At 45.5% G+C, this 26,383-nt stretch overlaps 1 protein-coding gene across 4 annotated transcripts; it reads right to left on the reverse strand.

Annotated features, from left to right (window-relative positions):
- Positions 1 to 64: 64 nt before the first annotated feature.
- On the reverse strand, positions 65 to 13,677 carry TERF2 (telomeric repeat binding factor 2). Of its 4 annotated transcripts, none has more exons than XM_030582096.1 (11): positions 13,466 to 13,677; positions 12,827 to 12,922; positions 11,436 to 11,566; positions 10,326 to 10,412; positions 9,859 to 10,005; positions 8,584 to 8,682; positions 8,309 to 8,499; positions 5,235 to 5,633; positions 3,154 to 3,239; positions 2,244 to 2,296; positions 65 to 1,018 (listed from the first exon to the last, which is right to left on the reverse strand). In XM_030582096.1, the coding sequence occupies exons 1-11, from the start codon at positions 13,656 to 13,658 to the stop codon at positions 860 to 862; spliced, it is 1,641 nt and encodes a 546-aa protein (XP_030437956.1). In that variant the 5' UTR covers positions 13,659 to 13,677; the 3' UTR covers positions 65 to 859. The 4 variants fall into 4 exon arrangements, with proteins under 4 accessions (XP_030437956.1, XP_030437955.1, XP_030437957.1 ...); XM_030582095.1 differs by having other exon boundaries at positions 8,542 to 8,682; XM_030582097.1 differs by having other exon boundaries at positions 5,235 to 5,477; positions 8,309 to 8,682.
- Between the last annotated feature and the right edge of the window lie 12,706 nt (positions 13,678 to 26,383).

Consider the following 26,383-nt stretch of genomic DNA (forward strand, 5'->3'; position numbering starts at 1 on the left):
GAAATAGACAGAAGGAAGGGAATTTTGCAATGGAGGCAACTCAAAACAAAAAAGTCAAACCAACTGAATACTGTAACTTTTAACTTGATGACATCTGGCTCCAAACATTCTAGAAACTAAATGAGTACAAAGACAAAACATCTCTTTTTAAAGCATCAAAAAAAATGTAGAGGAGGAAATCCTCACTCAGTATAAAAATGTACAAAGCAGAGAAATGTGGAAACAAATGCCAGTCCCCTTGCCAAGAAACCAGACTTCTGTCGGTGCAACAGCTCAGCCTACACACTGCTTTCCCCTCTGGGAGGGGCTGACAGGCAAAGGGAGAAAGTCGATCTGCCAAGTGATTCACAATTGGTTTAAGAAAATTAATATAGATAAAACAGTTGGTGACAGGATTACCCTGCCATTCAACCAACATCTGAGGAGAGAAAGCTGTGATCCCAGCTACAGTCCACTCAGATTCCAGCTCTAATGCTCACAGGGTAAAGGCTGCCAGAGTCCTCACTCTTTCTGAACATTTACAAAATGTCAGCATTGTAGCACTTTTACTAGACTCTTTCCATAGTTACTCAGGCTGTGTTGCTCCTGTTGACAGATAAAGTCAAATTTAAAGATAAAAGATAAATTTAGTGACTTCAGCTAAATATAAGAATTAGGAAGGTTTCCCGAGCTCTAGTTAAACTTTGCTTCTTCCAGCTGTAGCATTCAGCTCTCCCAAGCAGCCACAAGAAGTCTCCACATCATTCCTATCACATTGCTAGGAAGGGGGCTACAAACTTCCTCCCATTGGAGTTGTTGCTTTGTCCATCTTTTGGAGAGAAATGTGAGCGTCACTCTAAGAGTTCCTCAACTGCTGTTTTCAGTGGAGTCCCAGCTTTTTCATGGTCCGCCAGCGATCCTTAATCATCACCGAGGTGCGGTTCTCAAAGGGGAACTTTTTGCAAATGATTTTCCAGTTCCCTTCTCCAAACTTCTTCACTCCTTCTCTGATCCACTCGCTTTCCTGAACTGTCCATCTCTGCAAAAGAAGAACAAGGAGTGCCATGACTCTTAAGGCACAGGGCTCTGCATTAAAGGCTTCTTAGCCTCCTTGGTCCCCCTTACATCCATACTATCAGCACCTTCTTATAACATAGTACATAGGCACAAGTACCTTGCCAGTAACTCCACACCGGTACCCAGTGATCACTCCATTCCAGAAGAATTGTTACAATGGTTATATACCAGGAAAATACTATAGCTGAAGTTCAGGACTAGTTCTGTTTCCCAAATCACAGTGTAGATTACCCAGGAAATTCTAAGGAGTTATTGCTCTTGTATCCTCCAAGTAATCATGGAGAGAGTATGGAAGTTACATACCCTATGCAACGTTCATACAAGTAAAAAGAACTAACTACCTGCGGCTCGTAGAAGGAGAGGGCACTGTGAATTTCAGTGACCGGAGGCCAAGTAGAAGGGAAGAGGTGAACCACAAGAAAGCAAACACTGTAAGATGTTACAGGTAGCATAAAAGTGAACAGCCATTCACTTGTCAGAAAGGTGGTTACTGCAGGTATCAGATTTTGGAGCCTTTACAAGGCAAATGCTACCAGGTGACAAACTCTGTAAGTGGTGCCACTGGCATGCACCATGCTTTTTCACTGCATGGAAAATCCAACAGACCCAGCTCCAAACAACTGGCATCAGACAGAAAAGGGGCAAGCAAGGAGGATTCACTCAGGAGACACCAACCCTGGCACATCCCGAAAGCGTATTTATATTTTCAATACTAGCTGCAGGCTTATTTAAGAATGATGTGGTTTCTAGAGTGTGTTCTGGTTCTCCACCTCTTCAGCTCACTTACCGGCTGAGCAGTTCAGGAAGCAGATGCCAGCCAGGATAAGCAGCGTACAGTATTTTAGGCCTCTTACCACCATCCTGGCTTTTAATAGACAAACTGAAGCCAGGCCTCACAATCTAAAGATCCGTGCAACCCAACTCACCCCCTTGTAAGTTCAACGCTTAGATAATGCAAGCAGTGACCAAGGTACTCCAGTCCCGTGGTAAATATCATTTATCAGTGCAGCATCTCTGAGAGTTTTCCATTCAGTGTGCATCAATCACTTGGACTCGTCTAACTGAGCTGATACCAGAGGCTAAGAAATCTCTGACCAGCAAAAGGGATTTCCCCTTTCCAACTGCTTCACTATCCCTGCAAAGCCTTGCTTTGAGCTGCTGAACAGAGCTGGAGGGCTCTATATTACCTGCTTCTTGGAACCGAGGCTTGAAGAGCTGTGGCTATTTCTTCTAGGGGACTCTGAAAAATAAACCCAAGGAGAGTCATATTTCAGCATTCGCCTTCTGCTGTGCATGTATTTCCCAGAGAGACTGGCTTTAGCCTGTTCAATTACAGGGAGAGAGCAGCATGGCCACCAGGGGAACGCCCTTGACCAGGGTATGGAAAACAAACAAATGCCTTTACTTCCTCTAGCTTCTAGAATTTCACGTACTGAAGGGCACTTGGCCATTCTGATCCAAGCCCTGGTTACCTCATAAGAAGTGTAACTAAAGAAATAAAATAACTCAGACTTCATCAAAAGGAACTGGACTTGTGTCTAAGGGAAAAAAAAAAAAAAAACAAACAAGACGACCCAAGCCAAAAAGCTTCCTCAATAAAAATCTGTTCATAAATGGAAGCATGTTCAGGCCACAGCAGGGAAGGTCCCAGATGTTGAACAGCACCCAGGAGAAAAGTCTTATCTGTGGTTAATTACACCTTTTGAAACAAGCATGCAAACACTGATCTGCCACCGTACAGCTGTTAACGGGAAGGAACTGCTTTCGGGCTGGGTCTCAAACTAGAACAGCTGACAATGACTAAGAGGTAGTTTCATCTCAGGTCTGAAGCTGTAACAAGAGGGTACTTGCTAGATGTTCCATGATCAGATACACAATAGATTTAGCAACTTCCCATTGTTTGGGCCCCCCTAAGAAAGGACATCATCTCCATTTCTGCAGTCTTATAACAGCAACCGTAGTCCCAAGCTTTCCAGGGTTATGGGATTTCTAGGCTTTTAGTTTCTGTCAAGTATTCAAGGCAACAGAGTGCCCAAGGGCTAACAGCATGGCTAGGACCAGAAATTAGAGTGTGCATGGCAAAAATAGCATACTTACTCTTGTCCAGGAAGAGCTCATCTTCCTCACTCCAAGTGTCCTTTACTTCTTGCTCATTCAAGGTGTTCCATCTTGCTTTCAGTGGCCTGAAAACACACCACAGACACATTTTAACTGCAACAAGCCAGCCTGGTTAAAGAGACAGTCACTGCAGACAGCTAAATCAAACATCCAAAAGGACCACAGACCACTGACTGATTACCTAGAGGCCACGGTCCAGGACCACCTTGGTAGCAATGAGTCAAGACTCAGATCGGCATGCAGCACTGGGAAATGGGGGAGCTTGCCTGACACCTGGACTATGTATGTTTGCTTCATCTCCACAGCACATGCATCTTAGTCCACTGCCATTTGACTGGTTTGTAGGTAAAGGTGCCATGTGTGTATGTCTGGCATTCAGAGCTACTCCGTGCCATTTTAATAACTACAGGCAGTTCCCTCTTTGGACCTTGACAGATCCCTGTACCAAACACACGAGAAGCAACTGAGAGCGAGCTATGTAAAAACTACGCAGTTGCTGAAAACTGATACAAACACCTGAGCTACCAAGAAGGTGCCAAGCATGTGGCATGAAACAGACAATGGAATGGGACAGGAGCACTTAGCAAGAGTCAGATGCTCCACAAGGCTGCTATGAAATGTTCACTACAGGCAAAGCCAGCTGGTTCCAAACCAGTTATGTTCCTTATTTCTCTCGCTCACATGCATGCACTCAACTCCTTATAGGAGAAGATTCAGCTGAAATCAGGTGCATTTAAAATTCTTTAAAAGGATATGCTGCAAGTAGATTCAATTAGTTTTAATATTACAGCAACTACATGAAAACAAATGCTCCCTGTCAGTAATATTCCTGTGCATTCCATCTCCGTGGCAGCATGCAAGCGTTTTCACACAGGTGTATTCGAGCATTTGGGAAGGGGAAGGTTTGAAGTTGAACTCCTTAAGCAAAGGTTGACATCCTTTGTCACCAGTAGCCATCACCATCAGCACCACTGCCATTTAAAGCATTGCAACCTAGCTAGGATCTTAGTCAACAACAATGGGTGGCAAGAGCCAAGGAGCTGGGGAGCTTTGGAAACATGTCAATCCCAGGTGCTCCGCAGGGCACTGGGAACAGCTGGAGCCTACTCAACTGCATAGAACATTTTACACTTGTAGTGGCCAACTTCCAAGCATTTTAGTGTGTTAGCACTTAACATTTTAAGCATATAAAACCTGAAATGCTGAACTCTAAATCAATATCTCTTCAAGCATGAAAGTGCATGCAGCTCAGTAGGGTCTGCTCCGCAATCAGTACCCCGATGTGCTCCTAAGTCTGAAAACCTTATGGAACTACCATGTTTGCCTCATCTCTCCTGGGGAACTCAAGTACTGCTCAGGAAAGGGAATTCCCTGCTGTTTCATTCCTGCAGATCCACAGTACCGCCTTAAGTGTGCAAAAGCAGAGCCCTCGTCTGCACAGCCTCCAAGATGCGTTAAAAGGGAACCCTGCTACACCCTCATCACGTCCTACAGAATACATGCATCCCAGAAGCCTGGCTCCAGAGAAAGTTTTGTTCCCACATATCCACCCACTCCCCTCTCTAACTTACAGCTAAGTGATAGAATAAACGTACAAGGTACAAAACAAGTGTGGAAGAATTAAAGTAACTTGCATCAATATTCTATTACTCTTAAAATTCATACATGGTTTAACTTCATCACGGATGTGAAAATTTACCTTAATCTGTCCCACAAAACATATCTACAAACTCCAACCTGTGTATTACTAACTGCAGATTTACAGTCAGATGCATACACTGAGAAGCAGTTTGCAAGGATGTCAAGAGTCAGCATTAAGGTCATTGGAATGTAGGTGGTGAGCTTTCCCATTTTCCATGTTGCTAACCACATGTATGAACTACAAAGGCAATAGAATATTTGCTTTAACTATCCATTTCCACATTTTCCAAAAGGGAGGGATTTTTAACATTCTAGTTTTGCACTGATACGGTTATATTGTTTAATGTAGCAATGTTAGCTACAAGTTCTCAAAGTATTGTGTCTGTGCTAGAATACAGTGTCATGGATGTGCTTCATACTTGGGACTTCTGGAAGACACACACTGAACATGTGGCTTTTGAACAAGAGTCCTGAATGCAGAAGATACCACTGGCTCCTGGGATGAGTCTGGAGTCTCACTCAGTTCAGTGCTCTGGCTGTCCTGCTCCATAATCAGTCTGCTTATAGTCAACAAGCGTTTACTCTTTGGAGGTGATTTAGGCACATCTGAAGTCTGAGAGGTCTCCAAGTGTGGATTCTCCTCTTCCCTCTGCCTCTTCAGTCTGTGGGATACAGAAGGGGACAATTGCTTGGGGAAAGAAAAGTCTGTTTCATCCAGTTTGGTAAAGGCTGCATCAGAATCTTGGGAATTTGACAAGGTCTTGAAAGCTTCTCTCAGAGCAGAAATCCCATATGTGGTTACAGTTCCAGGAGGCTGCCTATAAAATAAATGAAGCTAAGCAGGTTACATCAATGATTTCAACAATACAAGGCTCTACTTCACTAAAATCACAGCTGCTCCCCTCACTGCGCCTCATAGCTAAGCGCCTACCAAATTCACATTCATGCAAAAGCACATCACAGACCATGACATCAGACCTTCCCTTGTGAAATCTAGCTATTAAAGGGGTGAGGGAGAGACAGGGCCAGGGGACCCCAACTGGGGACTGCTCCCATGCACCAGGCTTCCAGCTGCTAATCCTGTCAGAGAGAGGACTTCCTCTTCCCCAGCACGGCTGCTTTCAGAGGGAGGTCAGACCCACCTCCGGATACCTCTCTCGGCTGCAGGAAGCTCCAAGGATGCTGCCTTCAGAGCCCAGCTTTCAGCCCTTTCAGCTCTGAAGGCAGCACAGCCATGGAGCTTCCTGCAGTCGGAAGATCCCAGAGTTGGGTCTGACCTCTCCCCAGGAGCCACCGTGCAGGCAAAGAGGAAGTCCTGTCCCTCCCCAGATGGCCCGGACGAGCAGCTAGGAGCCCCCAGCTGGGGCGCTCCCAGAAGCACAGGGGGATATCAGACCTATGTCCAGGAACCTCCTCTGCCTGCAGAAAGCTCTGTGGCTGCTGTCTTCAGAGCCCAGCTCTGAAGGCAGCGCAGGAGTGATGGCGGCAATCCCATCTCACACACACAGTCCCCGTTTGGGTCAGGACCCCCTTGGTTACAACACCCTGAAATTTCAGGTGTAAACATCTTAAAATGTGAAATTGACTAATTTAAAAACCCTCTAGCCATGAAACTGATCAAAATGGACAGTGAATGTGTCATAGCAAACAATTATGCCTGAAAGATACCCCATCACAACACAAGGCATTCCCAATCTCCACTGACTCATCTCCCTTCTACAAGAACTTCAGTGTCATGTACCATCCTGCCAGCAGTGCAGGTGAGTTGCCTCCTCCAAGATCAGTGGCTCTCATCCTTTTTTAGTGACCCCTTTCACACAGGGAGCCTCTGAGCGCAACCCCCCTTATAAAGATATTAAAAAGTGTTTTTAATTTAACACCATTATAAATGCTGGAGGCAAAGCAGGATTTGAGGTGGAGACTGACAGCTCACGAACCCACAAGTAATAACCTCACAAACCCTTGAGGGGTCTCAACCCCCAGTCTGAGAACCACTGTCCAAGACAGATATCAGTACTGCTTGGTAACGACAGCAACGATCCTGAAAGCATCCGTGATGCCATATGGAATACGGGTGATCACTTGTAATATTATTGATACCAATATTACAAAATTGCAGTGATTGCTACAAGATATGCCATGTAAGGTATCAGTGGAAAAGTTATGATTTGGCAAGTATAATTATGTTTATATGTATGTCTTTGTATTGAGTTATAAATGTGTGACATATTTGTGTATCAAACTTATGCTTTGTTTCTGGGTGACACTCCCAGACAGTTTGGCATCAACACTATTCAGTCTGTCTGATGGCCATCAAAGGCAATCAGTTGTACAATGAACCCATTGAGAGAAGCCAGGGGCTACCCTATGACTCAGCGGGACATGCCTGCAGACAGGGGACTCCAAGTGCTTTTCCATGCCTATATGCTGTGAGCTTGGGTTTGAGACAAAAGATATAAAAAGGCAGCAGCATATTCTCCATTTTCAATCCTGCTTTCCACTTTTGAAGCATCTTCTCTACAAACTGTAGCTTTTAACAAAGCACTGATAGACCCATCCACGCTTTGGATGTTTTCCAGGGGGGCTTTACAGGCCAGCAAACTCACCAATGCTGCTAAGAACCTGATATATGGACTCTGAAGTCATATGTATGTATCTGATTCCTTTGACTATTTAGCAACTCTCTTCTCATTCTTTTCTTTTATAATAAAGCCTTTAGTTTTAGATACTAAAGGACTGGCTGGCAGCATGGTATTTTGGGTAAGATCTAAACTAGTATTGATCTGGCAATGTGGCTGGTCCTCTGGGGATCAGAACAACATTCTCTGTAGTGAACACAGTCTAAAAAACTTCTCACTGTACTGGACCTATTTGCTGATTGGGAGCCAGAGAACTGGAATGCAATAAAGGGGGCTGTGTGATTTCTTTTTTAGCTTCTTGATAACCATTGTGGGATATCAGGAGCACAGTTTGGGACTAGCTGGTGAATCTAACTTCAGTGTTAGCCACCAGTTTTGGGAGAATCTGTTCCCCTTTTTGCAGCCTGCCCTGACCTTGGCATTTTCAGTGTTGGCTACCATAGGCACCTCAGATCACAGCATCCATCTGTTTTATCCCTCCAAAAAGTGGCAAACTAAATGCCATTGACCAAACTTATGTCCTCTGAACCACGGACACACCAAAACCCTTCTGTAAACATAAGACCCTCTCTCATTCACCACCTGTCACAAGGGACACCTTCCCTTCCTATAGTCCAAACACTCACCAGGGTACTCTTCAGAAAATTCAGAGCTTAGACAGCCTAGTGAAAATCCTCAAGTAGTAGCCCCTGGGGCAGCACAACTGCATTGGCACATGGCAAAAAATTACAGCTGCCTGCACAGAGTGAAACCAGTGGGTGTTACAATTCAGAAGCAAAATTCTGGCAAACTTCATTCAACATAGTGGTCAGCTTTCCTCTCTAAGTTGCTAATGCATCACTGTAGCGGCTCACCTCTCAGAGTCCTTCGAAGATATTTCCACACTGTCTGGAGCCGCCGCTGGTGGTTGCTTGGCTACTTCCACACTGTCTGGAGCCGCCGCTGGTGGTTGCTTGGCTACTTCCACACTGTCTGGAGCCGCCGCTGGTGGTTGCTTGGCTACTTCCACACTGTCTGGAGCCGCCGCTGGTGGTTGCTTGGCTACTTCCACACTGTCTGGAGCCGCCGCTGGTGGTTGCTTGGCTACTTCCACACTGTCTGGAGCCACCACTGGTGGTTGCTTGGCTACTTCCACAGGCTTTGGAGTCACTACTTCCACAGGCTCTGGAACTAATGCCAGCTTCTTAGTTTCATCAATATATTCTGAATTCAAAGTCTTTTTCGCCATCTTTGACAGGAAGAAAGCACATAATCATTACAAACAGAACTCCATGGAACTGCATTTATTTTACTCCCATTCCACAGGCATGGAACATTATTTCATTAATTAAGTGCACAATCCCTGCAATTACTAGCTGTTCTATGGTCAGGGTGCTATTTAGTATATTGTAGATAAGATGACTATGGTCATTTGTCAGGTGTTCTGCAGTAGTTACTGTGCAGAGTTAAGTTATCTGGACTAAGAACTATAACCACCACCAAGTAATTTTATAGCATGGAACCTTAAGAGAAGGTCTGAATTTTAAATGCTAAAAAACTTATTCCCTTGGTGCGCTGGTCCCAAAACGTTACAGTCAGACATTTGTATCTGATTTTTGAGTACAAGTCAAAAATATTACACATCAATAAGAAAAACAGATTAGTAACTTTTGAGACTATTGTATCAACATTATAAAAGTCACCTGCATCTCGGTGAGCCAGAGATTGTATTCTAACTGCACAGAGGTGGTTTACCAAGTTTCCCCCAGGATTGACAATCACTGGAGGTGATTATTGCACACCCTGGGACAGGTAAACATCACCAATGCAGTATAACCCCAAAGGATTTTACAAATGGTGGATCAGACCAGTTTCCAGAGGCCCAGGAAACAAAGAAAGGCTTTCGGTACAAAAGGTGAACTTAACGCGGGGGATTGGGGGGTTGTTCTTTACCTGAAAACTGACCTGAACCTTTAACAAGAGGGCAAGCCCTGCTGGAAGGATCTGAAGGATCCTTATTTGAAAGATGAGTCACTTCTAATATACACTTAGACTTTTTATGGTTTTATGACAAATTTTCCTCTGTAATTCTTTTGTTCTTAAATAAACATACTTTGCTTTGTGAAGGCTAGCTAGTCTCTTGTCCTTCAGGAAAAAGCATGAAATCATGGGTGGGGAGCTAGGTCAGACTGCTGGGATAGTCACAGAGAACAGCAAGCCTAAATCCCAGATCTGAAGGGAGAGAGTCATAGGACATTGCCTATAGAGAGGTGACAGCAGGAGGCCTGAGACCTAAGGGTGTATCCCTTGAACTGAAGCCCGGAGGGGTTAGAAGTGACATTCATCACATGCAATTTTCCTGCAGATCATGGGGGGTGACAGCTGGGGTAGAGCTAAAATGTGGGTAGCCAAGGTAGATACATACGGTCAAGAGAAAGGGCTCTGAATCCTCCAGGTAGGTCTCCAAGAACTGGAATGCACTCTGTTGAAAAGTCTTGTAGGAAAAATTTCGGATCATCGTATGAGACAAATTCTTCTCACGGATAATGCTGAGCAACTCTGTCCTCAGTTTCTAGTCAAGAGGCAAGAACATTCAGAATATGTACAAATGATACAGGTTACAAATGCAGGAGCTGGGGGTTTGGGTGGAGAGGGACTTCCCCACTGACACTACAACATTATCAGCTAATTTACACTGATCTAAATTGGAAGCAAAAGCCAGAAAAGTCTGGATTCTGCGTCAGCATTGCCAACTATACTCGCTTTCGGTGCCGGACAATGCAATGGTAGCAGCAGACAAATTAAGAAAAGGCAATACATGTTTGGGAACATTATTGCACAGCCAACAAGATACTCCATCTCAAGCCCCAAAATTCAAATAATCAAACTCACCTGGGTGCTGGGGTCCTTTGCCATGTTTTTTTTCAGAATTTTTGAGGCTTTATCAAACTCCCTCTTTTTGATACAAATGATAACAGCCTAGAGAGAGGAAAAAGAGGATCTCAATTTTTATAGGTGTATCAATTCAACCACATCTCCTAAATCAGCTTCACACACAGCACACTCAAAATGCAAGCAAAGCCTGGGATGTTCCTTCCAAACACAATTCAAGTAACATGGAAACACCACTTCTTGCACCAAACACATTAATGAGCTGCTAACCTGAAATCCCACTATACCCTTCTAACTATCCCATTAATGCAAGGTTCCAATTGAGCATTGCGTTACCTAATTTCATTTGTATGGTGTCATTCAATTCAGTAAATGTACATGGACACCCCTGAAATTTGAGAATCCATCAGTTCTCACTAGATTTCCTTGGCTTAATTTTAAACAAACAAGTAGCCTTCTACAGGACCACAGAGTTACGTGGCATGTCAATACTAAAAGAAGCTGACATGGCCCCTCCCCAAAGAGCTTACAAGTGAAGGCAGACAGCATGTGGATGTAGGAAGGAAGAGAAAACGCATCAAAGACATTTTGATGTCCCTTGGCAAGTGTCTTGTAGCCTCAGGTTTGCTTATTGTAGCATAATATGCAATAAAACATCATAGTTACATTTCATATTTTACATACATCAATCTGAAGGCTTGAGATAAAGTTTGCACGTATGAACAGACCAGTTTGCAGGGGATGACTAGTTGCAATAGTAAATTTTTAGGAGCGATTCTTAGACTCTAAGAGCATTCTGATTCTACATTTAAAAGGTCCCCCAGTAAAAAGAAGAGAGAAAGAATACATTATTTCTAATATAGTCAATAGAGAAAATGGTAACAGCAAAAGAAATGTTCTGCTTTTCAGTTCACCTTTAATAGAATTACAGATCCTGATAGGTTACTATCTTCCTAGCAATGGAAAGCTCCCAGAAGTAAGACAAATAATGGAGGGAAGACCTGAGAAGGGACAATTGCCCTCAGTGTAAGGGAAGCTTTTTTTTTTAATTAGATTAAAGCTTATAAAACTCTAAACTATTTGAATGAAAAAGGAGAACTTGACCCTTACAGCTTGCTTCACCATTTTTCTAACAGATTCCATTGCCACCTCAGACACAGGAAATTCTCTCTCAATCAGCTCCAGCACACCGATTGCAGATTCAAGAGGGGTGAGCTCTGATTCTGTATCAAAGGTGCAATCTACAATTAAAAGAAACAATTCATTCCTATTGGTTTTAAAACAGACACAAAAATCTACCTGGGACCAAGAAATCCTCCACAGGAAGCAGACAAAACAAGTAGGCTAGTATTTGCTCTGTTAGGCCACTAATGCTGCAGTAACTGACACAGCAGAGAACAGCACACACAAAACAATTATGATCAAGAAAGGCTGTCTAAGTTATGCAAGGTCCTCAAAAAGAAACATGACATTTGGTGAGTTTGAAATTGAAAGCAATAAACATTGTGAGCTGAGTATGTGGAGGTTTGCTTTACTTTAAACTACAAAGAGAAAAATCAGGAATTAACACACTGAATAAAAATTACAGAAGATTACACTAATGCAGTTTAAATTCTCAAACATCAAGAAATTCAAAAGTAAAGTTCTTGCCATATTGAAAGGGCACTGTTGTCGGATCAAATCTGATCCTCAAGTTTAAGTTTTCCTCAAATATAACTAGATCTAAGATTGATATACATGGTTGCTTTACTTAATATTTTAATTCCAACTGAAAGCAAAACAAAGCCTTCTTCACAGTGTTTTCACTCAAACATTGTGTTCTTGGTCTATCACAGGAGAAATTAAGAATGAAATTGGTTTATCTATGCATTGTTTGTAAAGAAAGTGGAAGTGACCTTGTTCCAGATGACAGAGAGAGAAAATACAGAATCCCTGCAAAGAAGCCAGGTTTTTCATAAACAAAAACTTTCGTTTGGGTTTTAGGCTATTAACAACAGAAGGTTTGATGTTTACCCCACATTGCCTTCAAGTGACAATGCTAAACAAATCATACCTCAGTCTCAAAGCTCTACCTATTATTGTTCGATTCCTATTACTGAAAAGAGTGAAAATTACTTCACTATTTCCCAGTTTACCCTGCACGTTAACTACCCTATGAGAAGTGTCACTTTTGACTGCTTTGGTTCTGGTCAGAGGCACTATTCCTACTATTATCAGGTTTATGCCCTTTCCTTTGCAGAAAAGACCCTTATAAACAAAAAAAACACAAGCAGATTACTTCAAGGAATTATCACAGACGTTTCAGAGACCTTTATCCAAACCTGAATTTAAAAAAATCTAAATAGCATAGTTGGTTTTCCTCAGGCAAACAGTAGATAAAAAGTGATTTCAGCAGAAGGGTCCCAGGCAGCACTGAGCATAGGCAATGCACTGAGGTGAATGACGTTTTGGGAACAGGGCTGAGCACCAGTAAGGCAAATTGTGGCGCTTTTCTCTCGTACCTAGGTTCTCTCCCTCCTCAATTCTTGAAAGAAACTGCATAATCCGAAGCAGCCGGGAGACTGCAGGTTCCTTAACCAGGGGCCGCAGCAGCAGAGCTAGAGAGAGAGGAGACAGAGAGCTTGGGACATCCAAGTCAGAAACACCCCCCTCCCCCTCCCCGAGCGCTCCCGCCCCCTCCCTCTCCTCCCCCCCGCCCAGCCCCGAGCGCCCCCGCCCTCTCCTTCTCCCCCTCCCCCTCGCCCGGCCCCGAGCGCCCCCCGGCGGGCCCCGAGCGCCCTCGCCCTCTCCCCCTCCCCGAGCGCCCCCGCCCCCCGGCGGGCCCCGAGCGCCCCCGCCCTCTCCTTCTCCCCCTCCCCCTCCCCCTCGCCCGGCCCCGAGCGCCCCCCGGCGGGCCCCGAGCGCCCTCGCCCTCTCCCCCTCCCCGAGCGCCCCCGCCCCCCGGCGGGCCCCGAGCGCCCCCGCCCTCTCCACCTCCCCTCGCCCGGCCCCGAGCGCCCCCCGGCGGGCCCCGAGCGCCCTCGCCCCCTCCCCCTCCCCGAGCGCTCCCGCCCCCTCCCTCTCCTCCCCCCCCGCCCAGCCCCGAGCGCCCCCGCCCTCTCCCCCTCCCCGAGCGCCCCCGCCCCCCGGCGGGCCCTCACCCTGCATCACGTCGCGGAACTCGCGGAAGTCCCGGTTCCGACGGGCCCGATAGGCCCCCACGGCCTGGTGGAAGTAGAACTGCAGCACCCAGCAGTTCACCGCCTCCTCGGGGGAGCGGAGCCCCAGCGCCCCGTTCCCCGCCGCCATGGGCCCCCGCCGGCTCCTGGAGACCCGCCCGCGCCCGCCAGCCATCCCGCGCCAGGATTCGGGAGTGACGCGCACAGCGCGACGGAAGTGACGCCATCCCGCCGCTGGCCTCTCGACGCCTTAGGGAAAGCGCGCGCCCCCTGCACTTCCTCCTCTTATTGCTAGGCTGGGCCCACGGGCGACTACAACGACCGACATGCACTGCGGCCTCCGGCTCCCAATATGCCCCACAGCCCGGATTTCCCGGCCTGCACTGCGTTGCGCGCCCCCTGCTGGACCCCACGAGCTGTGCAGTCCCCGGCTCGGCCCACGCCGCGGCGGCGCGTCAGGCCCAGCGGGGCGCAGGGATTTAATGGGCTGTTTGCACGGGGGCCGGAACCGTGTCCTATGCCGCAGCCCGGTCCTTAGCGAGAGGCTCCTGCCCTTCCCCAGTCCTTACACGGCCATTGTCGGGCCTGTCCTGGGCGATAACAGCCCTGCTGCGAACAGACCGGCCCAAGTCCCTCGTCCTCGGTGCTGCCCCCGGGGGGTTACGTTAGGGTGAACTCAGCCTGTTGCCGTCCCAGCCACTCGGCAATACAAACTGCTCTTCTTTCCAGGGGTGACCCTGGGAACCCCAGCCTGGTCCCTGTGGCCTGATTGAAAGAGTCTCCACATTGCTACGTGTAATCTCCTGGTCCCAGATTCCTTGTACATATAACTACACATTTGCGAAAAACATTCTCCTAATCTCTAGTAACAAATTAATGATGATTGAAAACCTCTCTCAACATATAAAAGCAGGAACTGAGTAGCCACCTCTTTCTCTTAACTGTCCAGAATATAGTAACAACAACTCAGAGGCCCAGAAAATATTGTCTTCTCTTGACACCACCATTTTGAGCCCCATTAATAACCTTGGATGAACTATGATTGAGTCTTGCTAACCCTAAATTTAGTCAAAATATAAAATTAGCCAAACTCTGTCCACCTGCAGAATTCTGTGCCTGTCACTTAAGTCATAAGAGACATCGTGCCACCCTCACTTTGAAGTTGTGCTACTATGATACGTCCACATCTTGAATACCGCATGCAGATGTGGTCGCCCCATCTCAAAAAAGATCTATTGGATTTGGAAAAGGTTCAGAAAAGAGCAACAAAAATTATGAGGGGTATGGAACAGCTTCCACATGAGGATAGATTAATAAGACTGGGACTTTTCAGCTTGGAAAAGAGATAACTAAGGGGGGATATGATAGAGGTTTATAAAATCATGACTGGTATAGAGAAAGTAGATAAGGACATCCTTGTTTACCCAAGAACTAGGGGTCACCAAATGAAATTAATAGGCAGCAGGTTTAAAACAAAAGGAAGTATTTTTTCACACAGTCAACTTGTGGAACTCCTTGCCAGAGGATGTTGTGAAGGCCAAGACCATAATAGGGTTCAGAAAATAACTAGATAAATTAATGGAGGATAGGTCTATCAGTGACTATTAGCCAGGATGGGCAGGAATGTCCCTAGCCTTTGTTTGCCAGAAGCTGGGAATGAGCGACAAGGGATGGATCACTTGATCATTACCCGTTCTGTTCATTTCCTCTGGGGCACCTAGGATAGGCCACTGTCGCTAGACAGGATACTGGGCTAGATGGACCTTTGGTCTGACCCAGTAGGGCCATTCTTATGTACTGCCCTTTCTTCTTTTGCATTTTAAAATATGTGAAAGAGGGAAGGGAGTAACACTCTCTAGCATACAATACAGTAGTGTTCTCCCAGACCTGAGGATATCCGAGCTTCATCCTAATTTCTTCAGAGATTTCATTCTCTTCTAGCTTAGAATATTTGATGGTATTGTAAATTCATCTTTCATTGCCAACAACTCTTCTTCTTCCCCTCACATATAATACTTCTTCCAGGAATCTTGGAAGCTTAACTCACTTTAGTAGGATCAATGCTCCTGTCTCCTCTTTTGTTCCTAATGCAAATTCTATCTGAAGACAGCTGTTTTCTTTCAATATTCTAGTTAACATACTGCAGGATTTATTCCCATAGACAGAGAATTTATGTGAATGATTTAGGTTTATAATATTACAGCCAATGACTGCCTTGCCTTCATTATTTCCTTTCTTGTTTTCAATCTCAACATTATTTTTCTGTTAGATTCCTTTTCTATGTAATGCCAGCTCTAATCCCCAATGGATCTCAATTATCTCTTTGGTGCGTTCCTCCTATAAAAACATTTCCTGTTGCAAACAATAACCCTACACAGATTCCTAGTACCTAACAGTGACCCTTCTTTGAAGCCCTGCACTGATAGGCTCCAAAAAGGATTGTTCATCCATTTCTACTCAGTTAGAAAAGCCATTACAAATGGGAGTTCTGTTTGGCTTTCAGGACATCCCCACCCTTTTCCTCCCCTCCAGGGGCTCCGTAGAAGAGAAAGAGGAGGAAAAATAAACAAGAAAAAATCAATGTGTGTCAAAAGGAAAACTATAAAACTGGGAGGGAAAGAAATGCTATTGGCAAACAAACAAAGGGAAGTAAAAATAATTAAAATCTGCAAGAGCAAGAGGATGATGTGTTTTTACCTCTGGACTGAGTTGAGTGACCTCTACAGTGTTGTCAAGGTTCCTTCCCCACTCGGAACTTTAGGGTACAAATGTGGGGACCTGAATGGACACTTTTAAGCTTAATTACTAGCTTAGATCTGGTACACTGCCACCACCCAGAATTTCAGTGTCTGGAGCACTTTCTGTCCCCCCAAAACTTTCTCCTCCCTGGGTTGCCTTGAGAGACTTCACTAATTTCCTGGTGAACACAGATCCAAACCCTTTGGATCTTAAAACAAGGAGAAAGTAACCATCCCCCCTTTTTTTCCCCCACCAATTCCTGGTGAGTCCAGATCCCCTTGGATCTTAAAACAAGGAAAAATCAATCAGGTTCTGTCAAGGTTTTTTCCCCACTCTGAACTTTAGGGCACAGATGTGGGGGACCTGCATGGACCCTTCTAAGCTTAATTACTAGCTTAGATCTGGTAACACTGCCACCACCCAGAATTTCAGTGTCTGGGGCACTTTCTGTCCCCCTAAAACTTTCCCCTCCCTGGGTTCCCTTGAGGGACTTCACCAATTCCCTGGTGAACACAGATCCAAGCCCCTTGGATCTTAAAACAAGGAGAAATTAACCATCCCCCTCCTTTCCCCCCACCAATCCCTGGTGAGTCCAGATCCAATCCCCTTGGATCTTAAAACAAGGAAAAATCAATCAGGTTCTTAAAAAGAAAGCTTTTAATTAAAGAAAGAAAAAGTAAAAATTATCTCTGTAAAATCAGGATGGAAAATGCTTTACAGGGTAATCAGATTCCTATAGACCAGAGGACCCCCCACCCAGCGTTAGGTTCAAAGTTACAGCAGACAGAGGTAAAATCCTTCCAGCAAAAAGAAACATTTACAAGTTGAGAAAACAAACATAAGACTAATACGCCTTGCCTGGCTATTACTTACAAGTCTGAAACATGAGAGACTGATTCAAAAAGATTTGGAGAGCCTGGATTGATGTCCCGTCCCTCTCAGTCCTGAGAGCGAACAATGAACAAAACAAAAAGCACAAACAAAGACTTCCCTCCACCAAGATTTGAAAGTATCTTGTCCCCTATTGGTCCTCTGGTCAGGTGTGAGCCAGGTTTACTGAGCTTCTTAACCCTTTACAGGTAAAAGAGACATTAACCCTTAACTATCTGTTTATGACAGGTTCTTAAAATAGAAAGCTTTTAATTAAAGAAAGAAAAGTAAAAATTATTTCTGTAAAATCAGGATGGAAAATACTTTACAGGGTAATCAGATTCATATAGCCCAGAGGAACCCCCTCTAGCCTTAGGTTCAAAGTTACAGCAAACAGAGGTAAAATCCTCTCAGCAAAAAAAAAGGACATTTACAAGTTGAGAAAACAAAAATAAGACTAACCTGCCTTGCCTGGCTATTACTTACAAGTTTGAAAGATGAGAGACTGATTCAGAAAGATTTGGAGAGCCTGGATTGACGTCTGGTCCCTCTTAGTCCCAAGAGCGAACAACCCCCAAAACAAAGAGCACAAACAAAGACTTCCCTCCACCAAGATTTGAAAGTATCTTGTCCCCCCATTGTTCCTTTGGTCAGGTGTCAGCCAGGTGTACTAAGCTTCTTAACCCTTTACAGGTAAAAGAGACATTAACCCTTAACTATCTGTTTATGACATGCTCCCCAAATCTCAGACAGTGTGGAACCACACTGGTGGTGATTTCTTCCTAGAACTTTAGAATAAACAGATTAATAAAACACATGCACCTTTACATATACTACTAATTATGTAAAACTACAAGATTTTTTACATTCCAGGGACAATTTATCTAGTTAACTCCGGGAAACTTTAATGGGAGAGTGCATCAGCTACTTTGTTAGAAGCTCCTGAAATGTGTTCAATTTCAAATCAAAATCTTGGAGAGCTAAACTCCATCAAAGCAGTTTTTTGTTGTTTCCCTTGGCAGTATGAAGCCACTTTAGAGCAGCATGGTCGGTTTGTTGCTGGAAACGCCATCCCCAAACGTATGGGCGTAGCTTTTCCAGGGCATACACAATGGCGTAGCATTCTTTTTCACTGATTGACCAGTGGCTTTCCCTCCAAGACAGTTTCTTGCTGAGAAACACGACAGGATGAAATTCTTGATCCGGTCCTTCCTGCATTAAAACTGCTCCTACACCACACTCAGATGCATCTGTGGTTACTAGGAATGGTTTGTCAAAGTCTGGGGCCCTTACCACAGGGTCAGACATGAGTGTTGCCTTAAGCTGGTTAAAGGCCTTCTGACACTCATCAGTCCACTTAACTGCATTTGGCTGTGTCTTTCTGGTCAGGTCTGTTAGTGGGGCAGCGATTTGGCTGTAGTGTGGTACAAATTGCCTGTATTATCCGGCCAAGCCTAAGAAGGATTGGACCTGTTTCTTTGACTTTGGGACAGGCCACTTTTGCATAGCATCCACCTTGGCCTGTAGGGGATTTATTGTTCCTTGACCCACCTGGTGTCCAAGGTAAGTCACTCTGTTTTGGCCTGTTTGACACTTTTTACCCTTAACAGTTAGTCCTGCCTGCCTGATGCGCTCAAAGACTTTTTCCAGGTGCTCCAGGTGTTCTGCCCATGAATCAGAAAAAATGGCCACATCATCGAGGTAGGCAACTGCAGATTCTCCCAGTCCTGCTAGGAGACCATCTACAAGTCTTTGGAAGGTGACGGGTGCATTTCGCAGCCCGAAAGGAAGCACATTAAATTCATACACCCCTGCATGGGTGACGAATGCTGACCTTTCTTTGGCAGGTTCATCTAGCGGTACTTGCCAGTACCCCTTGGTTAAGTCTAATGTAGAGATGAACTGGGCACATCCCAATTTCTCCAATAGCTCATCGGTGCGTGGCACTGGATAGTTGTCGGGACGAGTTACAGCATTTAGCTTATGGTAGTCCACGCAAAAGCGTATTTCCCCATCTGGTTTGGGAACTAGAACCACTGGAGATGCCCATGCACTATTAGAGGGGTGGATTATACCCATCTGTAGCATGCTTTGTATTTCCCGTTCTATAGCAGCTTGGGCATGAGGAGACACCCGGTAGGGTGAAGTTCTAATTGGGTGAGCATGACCTGTGTCAATGGAGTGGTATGCCCATTCAGTCCATCCTGGGGTGGCTGAGAACATTGGAGCGAAGCTAGTGCACAGCTCCTTGATCTGTTGCCGCTGCACATGTTCCAGGGTTGTGGAGAGGTTCACCTCTTCCAAGCCACTGTCACTTTTTCCGTCATAATAGACACCTTCAGGCCGCTCAGCGTCATCTCCTCCCTGGGCTGTAAACTGACAAACCTTTAAGTCTCTGGAATAAAAGGGCTTTAGAGAATTAACATGGTACACTTTAGGCTTTAGGGTTAAGGTGGAGAATGCTATGAGATAGTTAACAGCTCCTAGGCGCTCTTGGACCGTGAAGGGCCCTACCCATGACGCTTCCATTTTATGGGCCTATTGCACCTTCAAGACCATAACCTGGTCCCCTACTTTGAAGGAACGTTCTCTGGTATGTTTATCATACCAGGCCTTTTGCTCTTCCTGAGCATCCTTTAGGTTTTCTTTAGCAAGAGCTAAAGAGTGTCGAAGGGTGCTTTGTAGGTTGCTTACAAAGTCTAGAATGTTAGTTCCTGGAGAAGGCGTAAACCCCTCCCATTGCTGCTTCACCAACTGTAATGGCCCCTTAATCTCATGGCCATACACAAGTTCAAACGTGAAAACCCTAAACTGGGATGTGGTACAGCCCTGTAGGCAAAAAGCAACTGCTGCAACATTAGGTCCCAATCATTGGAGTGTTCATTTACGAATGTACGTATCATGGCCCCCAAAGTTCCACTAAACCTCTCCACCAGGCCATTGGTTTGATGGTGGTAAGGGGTGGCAACCAAGTGATTCACCCTATGAGCTTCCCACAGATTTTTCATGGTCCCTGCCAGGAAATTAGTTCCCGAATCTGTAAGGATGTCAGAGGGCCAACCTACCCTGCCAAAAATGTCTACTAAGGCCTGGCACACAGTTTTAGCCCTGATGTTGCTTAGAGCTACTGCTTCCAGCCATTGGGTAGCAAAGTCCATGAAAGTCAGTATGTACTGCTTTCCTCTGGGGGTCTTTTTTGGGAAAGGACCCAGAATATCCACAGCTACTCGCTGAAATGGGACCTCAGTTATGGGAAGTGGCTGGAGAGGGGCTTTGACCTGGTCTTGGGGCTTTCCCACTCTTTGGCACACCTCAGAAGACCGGACATAATTAGCAACGTCCTTGCCCATTCCCTCCCAGTGGAAAGACTTCCCCAGCCGGTCCTTGGTTCTGTTCATCCCAGAATGACCACTGGGATGATCATGGGATAAGCTCAAGAGCTTTACCCGGCACTTAGTTGGAATCACTAACTGTCTTCGAGGATGCCAGTCTTCCTGGTGTCCACCAGAAAGAGTCTCCTTGTATAAAAGTCCTTGTTCTACAACAAACCAGGATCAGTTGGAAGAGCTGAGAGGCGGTGGGGTGCTCCGTGCCGCCACCCAAACTTTCTGAAGGCTGTCATCTGCTTCCTGCTCAGTCTGGAACTGTTCCCTTGATGCTGGAGACGTCAGTTCCTCCTTAGACTGTGGACTTGGGCTTGGTCCCTCTGGAAGCGATATAGATGATGAGGTTGTTTTCGTTGATTGTGAACCGCTCTCCGCTGGTGCACTATGTGATATTTCAGGCTCTGGCTGAGCCTCTTGGGTAGGGTTGTCTGCTGCTTCTGCCAGTTCAGGCCCGCTGGTGCCCTCTGGCGTTGGAGTTGTAGATGAGTTTGCAAGCACTGGAGTCAGTGCTGGCAACGGTTCTGGTGCCGTTTGCTTTTCCAGTTCTGGTTCTGGGACTGGATGCACTATGGTTGTTGCAGTTGTTGGCAGGGGATCCAGTCTGGTAACACAAACGGGGCCCTTGTGGACGGCTCAGGAACAGGGATGGGCGTGGAAGCTTGCCTGGCTTGGCTGCGTGTGTGACCATCCCCACCCTCTTGGCCAGCTTCACATGGTTGGCCAAATCTTCCCCTAGTAGCATGGGGATGGGATAATTGTCATAGACTGCAAAAGTCCACATTCCTGACCAGCCTTGTACTGGACAGGCAACTCAGCTGTAGCCAAGTTTAAAGATTTTGATATGAATGAGTGAATTGTCACTTGGGCCTCTGGGTTGATGAATTTGGGGTCCACTAAGGATTGGTGGATAGCTGACACTTGTGCCCTAGTGTCCCTCCACGCGATAACCTTCTTTCTGCCCACTCTCAAGGTTTCCCTTCACTCCGAGGGTATCTGAGAGGCATCTGTGCCTGGGGATCTTTGGTGTGATTGTGGTGTAATGAACTGTAATTGGTTGGGGTTCTTGGGGCAGTGGGCCTTTATATGTCCCAGTTCATTACATTTAAAACATCACCCAGCTGACTGGTCACTGGGTCGAGGTGGGTTGCTGGAGACTGGTGAGGTGGGACAATAGGGTATCTGGGGCTTTCCTTGGGTTGTAGGTGGGGTCTTGGGTTGCACTCGGTGACAGGGTTTATTTTCGGTTTCCCCCTCTGATATTCGCTCCCCTTGCTAGTAGTTTTTTTTCTTTTCTGCCACTTCCACCCATCTGGCTCCAATCTCCTCCGCCTCGGTTACAGTTTTGGGTTTCCCATCTAGGATGTACTTTTCTATTTCCTCAGGAACACCCTCTAAGAACTGCTCCATTTGCATTAGGAAGGACAGCTCTGCCAGAGAGTTAGCACTTGCTCCTGATATCCAGGCCTCCCAATTCTTTCCAGTGTGGTAGGCGTGTCGGGTAAATGACACATCTGGTTTCCACCTTAGGGCTCTGAACCGCCGACGGGCATGCTCAGGTGTTAGCCCCATTCTGATTCTGGCCTTGGTTTGAAAAGTTCATAATCGTTCATGTGTTCCTTAGGCATTTCAGTCGCCACCTCTGCTAAGGGTCCACTGAGCTGTGGCCTCAGCTCTATCGTGTACTGGTCTGTAGAGATGTTGCACCCACGGCAGGTCCTTTCGAAATTTTCTAAGAAGGCCTCAGTGTCATCACCTGCCTTGTAGGTGGGGAATTTTCTGGGATGGGAAACAGAACCTGGAGAAGGGTTGTTAGGGTTGGCGGGTACATCCTGCTTAGCCCTCGCTAATTCCAGGGCCTGCTGGTGGGCCTCCCTCTGGATCTCCATAGCCCTCCGGTGGTCAGCCTTTTTGGCTTTCTCTTCTCTTTCTCTTTCCTCCATCTCTTTTTCTTTCGCCTCCATCTCTCTCTTGTGGGCAGTTTCTTTGGCTTTCTCTTTTCTTTTTCTTTCTTTTTTCTTCTCCTCCACCTTTTTTTGTTTTATTTTCATCTTTTTTTATTTTCTTTTCTTTTTTTTCCTCTCGCCTCCATCTCTTTTTGTTTCATCTCCAAAGCTCTTTTGTGGGCAGCCTCTTCTATAGCTATTTCTAATTGTTTTAGTTCCATCCATCTCTTATGATTGTTGTCTTTCTCTGTGGCTTCCAGCCTAGCCAGCTCTAGTTTGTTAGTTGCTCCACTGGTACTCATTTTCCTGCTTTCTTGTGCTGGCCACACCTCTCTGCAGTTCACTGAAACTCGGATGCACTCAGCTCAGGGCTGCTTGGTTAACAGAGACTTTCTAACTAGCTATACCCGAGAGGTAGAAAGAAAGAAAACAATTCAGCTTGTAAATTCCTTTTGCTGGCTGCTTGCTCACAGCTTGAAGCCTCCTCTTAACAAAGACTCTTGTTAAAAAACGTAACACCTCTGCCTTCAGGCTGCTTTCTAAGCAGCTAGAAAGGAGAAAAAAAATCCTACAGGCTTTTGGTTCCTAAAAATCCCACTGCTCCCACCAGGTCAAGGTTCCTTCCCCACTCTGAACTTTAGGGTACAAATGTGGGGACCTGAATGGACACTTTTAAGCTTAATTACTAGCTTAGATCTGGTACACTGCCACCACCCAGAATTTCAGTATCTGGAGCACTTTCTGTCCCCCCAAAACTTTCCCCTCCCTGGGTTGCCTTGAGGGACTTCACCAATTCCCTGGTGAACACAGATCCAAACCCTTTGGATCTTAAAACAAGGAGAAATTAACCATCCCCCCTTTTTTCCCTCCACCAATCCCTGTTGAGTCCAGATCCAATCCCCTTGGATCTTAAAACAAGGAAAAATCAATCAGGTTCTTAAAAAAGAAAGCTTTTAATTAAAGAAAGAAAACTAAAAATCATCTCTGTAAAATCAGGATGGAAAATACTTTACAGGGTAACCAGATTCATATAGTCCAGAGGAACCCCCTCTAGCCTTAGGTTCAAAGTTACAGCAAACAGAGGTAAAATCCTCTCAGCAAAAAAAATAACATTTACAAGTTAAGAAAATAAAAATAAGACTAACCCGCCTTGCCTCGCTATTACTTACAAGTTTGAAAGATGAGAGACTGATTCAGAAAGATTTGGAGAGCCTGGATTTACATCTGATCCCTCTTAGTCCCAAGAGCGAACAACCCCCAAAACAAAGAGCACAAACAAAGACTTCCCTCCACCAAGATTTGAAAGTATCTTGTCCCGCCATTGTTCCTTTGGTCAGATGTCAGCCAGGTGTACTGAACTTCTTAAGCCTTTACAGATAAAAGAGACATTAACCCTTAACTATCTGTTTATGACAAGTGCATACAGAGTCATGGGGCAGTTAGAATAGAACTAATTATAACCTGATTGTCACAAGGTTAATTTGTTCGAACGCAGCACTGAAGGGTTAGGAAGGATAAAGAAATCTACAGATCCATACTGTGTCCTGTTCTGTGAGGCAGCATGACAGAATTGCGCAGTTTCCTTAGGATCTCTTGCTGTATAAAATGGGCAAGAGCTAATGGAGCAAGCAAGATGACTCAGGTCTCAGCCCATCAGACCATGGCAAAACAGCTGATCAGTTCAGTATTAGTATGCTGTATTGGCTACTCATGATCCGAGGGAAACATTATCACCAAGGGAAATCATCCGTAAGATTGTTACTCTAATTTTTTAAAATACATTCTTTATTTTCAGGCTGAGACATCCTAAAGCACCCAAGATCTGTTAAACACAACAACTTTCTCACCCTGCTGAGACACATTGCTCCTACTACATGCAGCAGCTTTAGCCAAGGTTGATGCAGCTGCATTCAGCAGACTATAGAGGTTTCAGGAGCTTGAGCTTCTTTGTTCATTTTAGCTTGAACATCAGAAAAGTGAGATCTATTAGACTGCCCAAGGACAATAGTGGAAGCCTCACTATTTGTGTCACTGGACAAAGCTCTGGAGACTACAGGGTAATGAACAATCCTGCAATGGCTTCTGCAGGGATGGGAGTGAACAGGAGGGAAAGAATTCATGTGACCTTATAGGTCTTTTCAATTTGTATCTTCTACTATTCTGTGTTCAGTTGGTTAAAATCAGTAATATCAATAAACAATGCTTTTTTACATTATGGAGCCCAGTTTGAATTGTTGGCATCCTTTTGTCTGCAAGAGTCAGTGGGAATTGGAGCCTATGATGTAGATGGTTTGCAATGTCTCATATGACTGAATAGTCCAATCTGAGATTTGCATGATCTTTGGCAGTTATTGCAAATGTCTGTATCTTGGGAGCTGCTTGCTTCCTATGGGCTCTTTACTCTCCAAGCTTTGGGGGGCTAGCTTTTGTCAAGGACTTTGAAACCCTGATGGAGACCACAGTGCCACCTGTTACGATCACTCGCCAAGATTTCCCATTGGTCAGGATCAATTCCAAATACCTTCATCTCTCACTTGCATGTGTCTTTATAGCAAAGCTTGGGATGTCCTGTTGTTCTTGTTCCCTCTGACAGTTCACCATATAACATGTCCTTGGGTATCTGTCTGGTCTTACAACCTACTCAGATGGCCCAGCCAGCACAGTTGTCTTTGCTTGAGCAGGGTTGTCACACTTGGTAAACTTGCCCCTTTGAAGAACCTCTGCGTTGGTGACTTTATCCTGCCATTTGGTGTTGAGTAAACAGCATAGGTGGAAACTGTTTAACTTTTTCTCCTGGTGAGCATAAGTTGTCCATGTTTCCCCACCATACGTGAGCGCTGAAAAAGCAAACTTGGTACACTAGCATTTTGGTCTTGATGATAAGCTTTGAGTTGTTCCAGGCTCTTTTAGTTAGTCTGATAAAGGTGGTGGCAGCCTTTCCAATGCGAACATTAGTTCTTCATCCAATAAAAGGTCGATGGTCACTGTAGAACCTAAATAGCTGAACTTTTGGACGACTTTTAGCTGGTTTGTCAGCAGAGCAGGTCTATTTGCAATACTAGAAAAGATAGGATGCCCACCAAGTCTTACACGTTCATTCCACAACAACATGAGAGCGACTGTCCAGTTTGACGGGGCCACTTTGGACAACTTTGAGATGAAAAGTGGAATGAAGCAAGGACGTGTTCTTGCCCCTACACTCTTTGGAATCTTCCTCTCAGTACTCTTGAACTGTGCATTTAAGGACATGAAAGATGGAGTTTATCTCCACACAAGTTCAGATGGGAAACTCTTCAACCTGTCCCCACTTAAGTCAAAGACCAAAGTAAAAAAGGTGCCACTCAGGGAACTTCTATTTGCTGCTGCTGCTGCCCTCATAGCATAGGCACCGAGTTTCTAATTTGCTGGGGGGTGGGGGGGAGGCTTCCCTCTGGCCCCACCCACACCCCACCCCTTCCCCAAGGCCCCACCCACACCCTGCTTCTTCCCACCCCCACTCTGCCCCCGCCCCACTTATGCTTAGTGATTCTTACCCCTTTAGAGTGCAAGCAGCAAAAAGAACCAAGCTTCTCTGCGTCAGGGATTTTTCTCTCTTTCTCCCCAGAGCCCAGGCTGATGGGATGAGATCATATGCAGGTCTCCTCTTCCTGGAAGGGGTGAGGAGTGCAATTAACAAAATCTTTGTTCTTTTGATGTTTCACAATGGCTCATTTGATTTCAAAGACATGCTTGTTGGGCAGGACTTAACATCTTCTGCAGGAAGCCAGCATTTGCATTAGAGAAGGTTCCTTTGATGAGTTACACAGTTAGGGTATGGCTACACTTACAGTTCTGCAGCGCTGGTAGTTACAGCTGTCTTCGTACAGCTGTGTAGGGAAAGCGCTGCAGTGTGGCCACACTGACAGCTACCAGCGCTGCAGCGTGGCCACATTTGCAGCATTTGCAGCGCTGTTGGGAGTGGT

The sequence above is a fragment of the Gopherus evgoodei genome, chromosome 12 (genome assembly GCF_007399415.2).
Source record: "Gopherus evgoodei ecotype Sinaloan lineage chromosome 12, rGopEvg1_v1.p, whole genome shotgun sequence".
In the NCBI taxonomy this organism is placed as follows: Eukaryota; Metazoa; Chordata; order Testudines; family Testudinidae; genus Gopherus; species Gopherus evgoodei.